We start from the raw sequence: 7,898 nt of genomic DNA on the forward strand, positions 1-7,898 counted from the left end.
AAGTATGCTTTAATCTCTGTAAAGTATTGAAAAAATATAATTATCAAGTATCTCAACACGTTCCTTATTGACACATATTCTACATGTACACGTAGTGGTTTTGCCATACAGTTTATTGTGTGTGATGGTTAATATGACTTCCTAAATGTTAGCGTTTGGAGACAGTGAAAGTGGGAAAGAGAGTATACATAGATTTATATTCATGGTCTAGAAAAAAAATGGCCAAAGACATTGAGTTGTTTAATGTAATAAATAAATTCACAAACGTTTCCTTTTTATATTCGCGTGTAGTTTGTCATTGCATATATGCACTTTATGTAAACATTTGAAAAGGGATATTCGTCTCGTGAATATTCCTTTTTACAGAAAGGTTTGTCCCATTGTTGAGGGAGTGTTTAGCCCCGTACCACCTGTACCGGTCACGGGAGAAGGCTGTGATAAATTGTAAAAACTTGTGCCCCATCCTTTGTTTAATTTTATTGGCAACAAATTTATGTTAAAAGCTAAATAAATTTAAATTCTTAATATTGGCAAGTGTGCAATTAACTTCTGATGATGAATAATTACTGTTCAATAAGTTTGAATACGGAATTAGAAATCATATAACTTGGTTTCATAGTGCGGTAAGAAGTTGCAGTTGCCTGACGGCCCCTCTCTGAGGGCCCCTTTGTAAACCGTTTCATCTCGCTCGCACCACTTGTGTTTGCTGCCTAATCAGGTGACGTTATCGGCGCTATTTTTAGCCGGGCTTTCCCGAACAATTCAAGTGGTCAAACTGGACATTTGGAACGGACTATGAATATGGGGATAGCGAGGTAACATAAGTGGAAGTGCATACAATACATACATTCATTAAAAAAAACCGCCTTTTCACGTGATGTCCCTTTAATTCGTTGCAATTCTTTTATCAAATATTTCTCACACCCGATAACAAAATCAAATAACACAAATATATCTTATACCCGATAAAAAAAATCAAATAACACAAATATAGGTCTCATAATTATATTTATAAGATATAATTTAGTGCAGTTCCTTAATATTCTATAGGTATATTTAAACTCTATGTATTCTATACTTTAAGAGGCATAATTCCAAAAGATATCCTACCTACAAAATGTAAATGACGGTAATAGTGAAAAAGAAGGAGACTGTGAGACAGACAGTCTCTTGAAGACTTTCACTAACTGAGAGCTGATTGATTGATTGATGGGGCTAGCTCACCGACTTATATGCAAGAGTACGGGTCATTACTCGGATAGCTTCGGGCGCTTCCTATATATCCAATACAGAGGTAGAGGTGTTCCGAACAGGGGTACAAGAATTGTTATCGCATGGGGGTGCATTACGAGAAACTTATCAAACGGGTGACCGGAAGTGGTATCAGGAGTGGTCAGAAGTTATCAAATATGCAAAAACACTCATATTCTGAGTAAAGATATGATAAATATGTATATAATATAGGGGGTCTGCTACATATGTATATAATATAGGGGGTCTGCTACATAGGTATATAATATAGGGGGTCTGATACATATGTATATAATATAGGGGGTCTGATACATAGGTATATAATATAGGGGGTCTGATACTTAGGTATATGATATAGGGGGTCTGATACTTAGGTATATAATATAGGGGGTCTGATACTTTAAAAAAAATATTTAAGGAATAATCTATTTTAAAATAAAATAATTGTCTATTTAATTGATAGCATTCCAAGATTCTTGTTTATATTTACTTGCGGTTTATATTTTCACACCATTTCGCGGTCTTGCGGCGGGTGTTTACTTTACAATATAAGTTTAATACACATTCGTTATATTTTTGCCGAACTCGCAGAAACCGCAATTGTAAAAACGTTGCAACATTTTCATGTAATGTTACAAAATTAAACAAGGATGTTTTTTTTGTGCGTTATGATTGATTATACTCACAATATTTCCATGAATAACTTGAATAATAGAGGCCTTAGTGAAGTTATAGTAATTATATATATACATTTGACTTGAGACATATTTTGATAAACGTGACTAACACATGTAATTCCTCTTCCATTTACTTCCACAAGATAAAGAATCTGATTCATCTCCGTCAATAAATGCCTGCATGGAAACGCTTTTCGAAAGTTCGTTTTCAGTGTCTGAATCCAATATGACAGTACTTCCGGAAAAGGGGCCATTTGATTCTGTTGAATCAGATTTGTTAGCAAGTTCATTTGGAACATCATATATTGGATCATTGTTAGTGTTTATGTATTCACTTACGGCCGGTTGGTCAGTTTGGCATTCGGAGTCCCTCCTGGTGGAACCATTCAAACTTGTAGTACTGCCGGTAGATGTAACGGTTGCGTGATTTGCTTTGGTCAAACGAACATTGCTATACTGCTTGATAGGAATGGACGATTCTGCAGCTTTTTCGATATCTTTTGTTTGTTTTCTTCTGTTCTCACGTGTAACTTTTGTTTTGCTCATTTGCCACTCTTTGTAAGCTATCTGAAATGCTCGTGACAATACAAGTGCCATGGTCTTGGCCTTCTCTTTACTGCTACACAACACAGCGTGACAGATGAGACTCGGGCACGATTCATTTTTACAAATCCACGTGAAGATCCGCTCATTCAGAATGCAATCTGCATTGCAGAATGATATGTTTTCTATGCTGAACAGTCTGCCATGTGCACCTTTACCCTTTCCATCCATATCCTCCAAGAGTATACCATTGGTGTTTATCTGAACTGTAGTTCGCTTCAGGGATTTTTCCTCTCCAGCGTTATCCCATAGTTTCTGAACAGGACCATTAGTACAGCCCTTCCCTGTGGCCACAAACGTTTCCGTGCATCCGATATATCGTACTTTGAACACAGGATCCCTCTCCGTTATTTTAGCTCTCACCTTTAACGAACTGAACATTGTGGCGAATTAAGTATGCACGACTTGTCCCGACAGCTCACGTACCGTGAAATACAGATATACTTAATCAATCACCGAAGCTGCTAAAATAACAAGACCACCTCACGTTAAACACTTATATATCCCGTTTGTCAGATTTCTATTGGTACGACTTTCTAAAAATAAATGCTACCATAAATTACAGACATTTTTTGACATTCCAGCCGTGCTTCTTTTGCATTATCGCCGGTCACTCAACATATACTCCACCAGACGGTAACCGTGTTGTTTAGCATGTCAAGTTCCTACTGAGAATGACAGGTCCAAACTTGAGTATTCTAGCACCCACTCTTCAGAATTTGGCAGATAAGATAATATTAAAATCACCGGAAGATATCACCTCACGATACACACATATGACAGACCATGGTCTATTTACGTACATACGTCTTTCTTCGCAGTCAGATGAAATCGATTCCGAGTCGGTAGAGCGTCACGTGACTTGTGTTATCTCGGGGTTTCGTCTACACCTTCATTACAGGTATGTTATATGAACTAGGAGGTAAAATCAAGCAAAGCCTGGCACTAGCTATAATGCACGCTCCGGGAATGGAGTGGAAAACAGTGTTTGTAGGTTAATGTTTAGATGGAACGTCAGATCTATGACGGAAATTATCATCATTATTTATTGATTTATATTGATCCGCTATTAATTTCGATGGTCGTTGATAATTATTGAAATATATTTCTTTAAAACGCTGCATTTATATAGTTCCCCCTTCATTCACTGAACAGCTCCCCGAACCCTTTTTAGCTCACCTGGTCCGAAGGACCATGGTGAGCGTATGCCATATCGCAGCGTCCGTCGTCCGTCCGTCCTTTAAAACGCTACTAGTCCTAAACGGCCAAATAGATTTTGGTCTGGAGCATCCTCGTGCATAAGGGGACTCAATTTTGTGTAAACGGTGGGTGTGGTCCCTCTGCGGGCAGAGGGGTGGAGCCGAATAGGGGAAATTGAGGTAAAAGCTTGAAAGTCCTTCCTTTACCGTAGGGATGAAGGGATTTTATCCTAATTTAGTCTGGAGTATCCTTGGGCAAAAGGGACTCAATTTTGTATTAACAGTGAGTGTGCCCCCCTGGGGGCAAAGGGGCGGGGCCCAATAGGGAAAATAGGGCAAATTCTTCAAAATCCTTCTCCTTCTGTAGGAACAACAGATTTGTGTCCAAATTTGGTATGAAGTACCCTTTGGTGAAGAGTAACCAACATTGTATGAACAGTTGGCCTGATCCCCCTGGGGGCAGAGAGGCGAACCCAATAAGGGATATCGAGGAATAGCTTTACTATACCTTTTCTTCCTTTGGGATGAAAGCATTTTGACCAAATTTGAACAGTAGCATCCAATGATGAAGGGAAATCAATTTTGTATAAATGGTGGGTCTGACCCCCCTGGGGCCTGTGGGGTGGGTCCCAATAGGGGTGATTTAGCAAATTCTTTAAAATTCTTCTCCCTCTGTAGGAATGCCAGAATTTTGTCAGTATTTGGTCTGAAGCATCCTTTGGTGAAGGGGAACCAATTTTGTATAAACTGTGGGTTTTAACCCCCTGGGGCAGAGGGGCGGGGCCAAATAGGGAAAATAGAAAAATAGCTTTAAAATCCTTCTTCTTCTGTAGGAATGACAGAATTATGTCCATTTTTGGTCTAAAGCATCTTTGGGTGAAGGGGAACTAATTTTGTATCAACGGTGGGTATGGTCCCCCTGAGGGCAAAGGGGCGGGGCCCAATAGTAGAAACCTAGCAAATCTTCAAAATCTTCCTTTTCCTGTAGGAATGACAGTGTTTTGTCCAATTGCATATAAATATAATCCCTGACTTACCATGTAATACATGTACAGCAATATTTGGCTATTTCATCTTCAATTTTGCTGACATTTCCAGATTCTGTCGTAGGAATGAAAGGATTTTGTCCAAATTTGGGACGAATCACCCTTGTGTGAAAGGGAACCAATTTTGTATAAACTGTGGTTTTTACCCCCCTGGGCAGAGGGGCGGGGCCAAATAGGGAAAATAGAAAAATAGCTTTAAAACCCTTCTTCTTCTGTAGGAATGACAGAATTATGTCCATTTTTGGTCTAAAGCATCCTTGGGTGAAGGGGAACTAATTTTGTATCAACGGTGGGTATGGTCCCCCTGAGGGCAAAGGGGCGGGGCCCAATAGTAGAAACCTAGCAAATCTTCAAAATCCTCCTTTTCCTGTAGGAATGACAGGGTTTTGTCCAATTGTATATAAATATACTCCCTGACTTACCTTGTAATACATGTACAGAAATATTTGGTTATTTCATCTTCAATTTTGCTAACATTTCCAGATGAGCGATACAGGCCCTCTGGGCCTCTTTTGAGTACAGTTATCTCAGAATAATTCTCATCATTATCCTCCATTCATCCTTATCAACCTTAACTCATCATTATAATAATCATCACTATCAACTTTTGATCATTTTCATCAATCATCATCATCGAGAACACTATAATTTGAGAACAAGCAAAGAAGAATTACAGACAGACAGATAGACAGACAGATAGACAGACAGACGTATTAATAATGAGCTTTCATGTTTAATTATCATTCCTCAACATGCTAACATTTTAAAAAGCTTATCTTTTTTATTCTGAATCAGGAAATATCTTTTCTGGCTTTGCCTTTTCATATTAGCTTTGACAATCAGCGACAAGAGAATGATTTAGCATCAGATATATTACAAAACGAAGAAAATACCTTTTCTAACCTGAACGAATAATCGTATTGTAGTTAACCATGACGTAAAGTAGTCGAATGTTAGTAAACCAAGATATCAGGTAGTCGTATGGTAGAAAACAATGATGTCAGGTAGTCGTATGGTAGTACACAATGACGTCAGGTAGTCGTATGGTAGTAAACCATGAAGTCAGGTAGTCGTATGGTAGAAAACCATGATGTCAGATGGTCGTATGGTAGAAAACCATGATGTCAGGTAGTTGTATGGTAGAAAACAATGATGTCAGGTGGTCGTGTGATAGTAAACCATGACATCAGGTAGTCGTGTGATAGTAAACAATGGCATCAGGTAGTTGTGTGATAGTAAACAATGACATCAGGTAGTCGTACAGTAGAATATAATGACATCAGGTAGTCGTATGGAAGTAAACAATTACATCAAATAGTCGCACAGAAGAATAAAATGACATCAGATAATCGTATGTAAGTACACAATGATGTCAGGAAGGTGTATGGTAGTAATCAATGATGTCAGGTAGCCGTATGGTAGTAAACAATGATGTCAGGTAGTCGTATGGTAGTTCACGATGATGTCAGGTAGTCGTATGGTAGTTAACGATGATGTCAGGTAGCCAAATGGGAGTAAACTATGATGTCAGGTAGTCGTATTGTAGTAAACCATGATGTCAGGTAGTCGTATTGTAGTAAACCATGATGTCAGGTAGTCGTATTGTAGTAAACCATGATGTCAGGTAGCTGTATTGTAGTTATAGTAATTATATATATACATTTGACTTGAGACATATTTTGATAAACGTGACTAACACATGTAATTCCTTTTCCATTTACTTCCACAAGATAAAGAATCTGATTCATCTCCGTCAATAAATGCCTGCATGGAAAAGCTTTTCGAAAGTTCGTTTTCAGTGTCTGAATCCAATATGACAGTACTTCCGGAAAAGGGGCCATTTGATTCTGTTGAATCAGATTTGTTAGCAAGTTCATTTGGAACATCATATATTGGATCATTGTTAGTGTTTATGTATTCACTTACGGCCGGTTGTTCAGTTTGGCATTCGGAGTCGCTCCTGGTGGAACCATTCAAACTTGTAGTACTGCCGGTAGATGTAACGGTTGCGTGATTTGCTTTGGTCAAACGAACATTGCTATACTGCTTGATAGGAATGGACGATTCTGCAGCTTTTTCGATATCTTTTGTTTGTTTTCTTCTGTTCTCACGTGTAACTTTTGTTTTGCTCATTTGCCACTCTTTGTAAGCTATCTGAAATGCTCGTGACAATACAAGTGCCATGGTCTTGGCCTTCTCTTCACTGCTACACAACACAGCGTGACAGATGAGACTCGGGCACGATGCATTTTTACAAATCCACGTGAAGATCCGCTCATTCAGAATGCAATCTGCATTGCAGAATGATATATTTTCTATGCTGAACAGTCTGCCATGTGCACCTTTACCCTTTCCATCCATATCCTCCAAGAGTATACCATTGGTGTTTATCTGAACTGTAGTTCGCTTCAGGGATTTTTCCTCTCCAGCGTTATCCCATAGTTTCTGAACAGGACCATTAGTACAGCCCTTCCCTGTGGCCACAAACGTTTCCGTGCATCCGATATATCGTACTTTGAACACAGGATCCTTCTCCGTTATTTTAGCTCTCACCTTTAACGAACTGAACATTGTGGCGAATTAAGTATGCACGACTTGTCCCGACAGCTCACGTACCGTGAAATACAGATATACTTAATCAATCACCGAAGCTGCTAAAATAACAAGACCACCTCACGTTAAACACTTATATATCCCGTTTGTCAGATTTCTATTGGTACGACTTTCTAAAAATAAATGCTACCATAAATTACAGACATTTTTTGACATTCCAGTCGTGCTTCTTTTGCATTATCGCCGGTCACTCAACATGTGATGTCAGGTAGCCGTATGGTAGTAAACAATGATGTCAGGTAGTCGTATGGTAGTTAACGATGATGTCAGGTAGCCAAATGGGAGTAAACCATGATGTCAGGTAGTGGTATTGTAGTAAACCATGATGTCAGGTAGCTGTATGGTAGTAAACCATGTCAGATAGTCGTATGGTAGTAAACCATGATGTCAGGCAGCTGTATTGTAGTAAACCATGATGTCAGGTAGCCGTATGGTAGTAAACCATGATATCAGGTAGTCGTATTGTAGTAAACCATGATGTCAGGTAGCTGTATTGTAGTAAACCATGA

The 7,898-nt window shown here is 38.8% G+C and overlaps 2 protein-coding genes across 2 annotated transcripts; both read right to left on the reverse strand.

Annotated features, from left to right (window-relative positions):
* Positions 1-1,508: 1,508 nt before the first annotated feature.
* On the reverse strand, positions 1,509-3,377 carry LOC110444739 (protein FAM43A-like). Its single transcript, XM_021489105.1, has one exon. The coding sequence runs from the start codon at positions 2,910-2,912 to the stop codon at positions 2,034-2,036; it is 879 nt and encodes a 292-aa protein (XP_021344780.1). The 5' UTR covers positions 2,913-3,377; the 3' UTR covers positions 1,509-2,033.
* A 3,091-nt stretch (positions 3,378-6,468) lies between these two features.
* On the reverse strand, positions 6,469-7,544 carry LOC110444763 (protein FAM43A-like). Its single transcript, XM_021489127.1, has one exon. The coding sequence runs from the start codon at positions 7,345-7,347 to the stop codon at positions 6,469-6,471; it is 879 nt and encodes a 292-aa protein (XP_021344802.1). The 5' UTR covers positions 7,348-7,544.
* Positions 7,545-7,898: the final 354 nt, after the last annotated feature.

The sequence above is a fragment of the Mizuhopecten yessoensis genome, unplaced genomic scaffold (genome assembly GCF_002113885.1).
Source record: "Mizuhopecten yessoensis strain PY_sf001 unplaced genomic scaffold, ASM211388v2 scaffold2065, whole genome shotgun sequence".
NCBI lineage: Eukaryota > Metazoa > Mollusca > Bivalvia > Pectinida > Pectinidae > Mizuhopecten > Mizuhopecten yessoensis.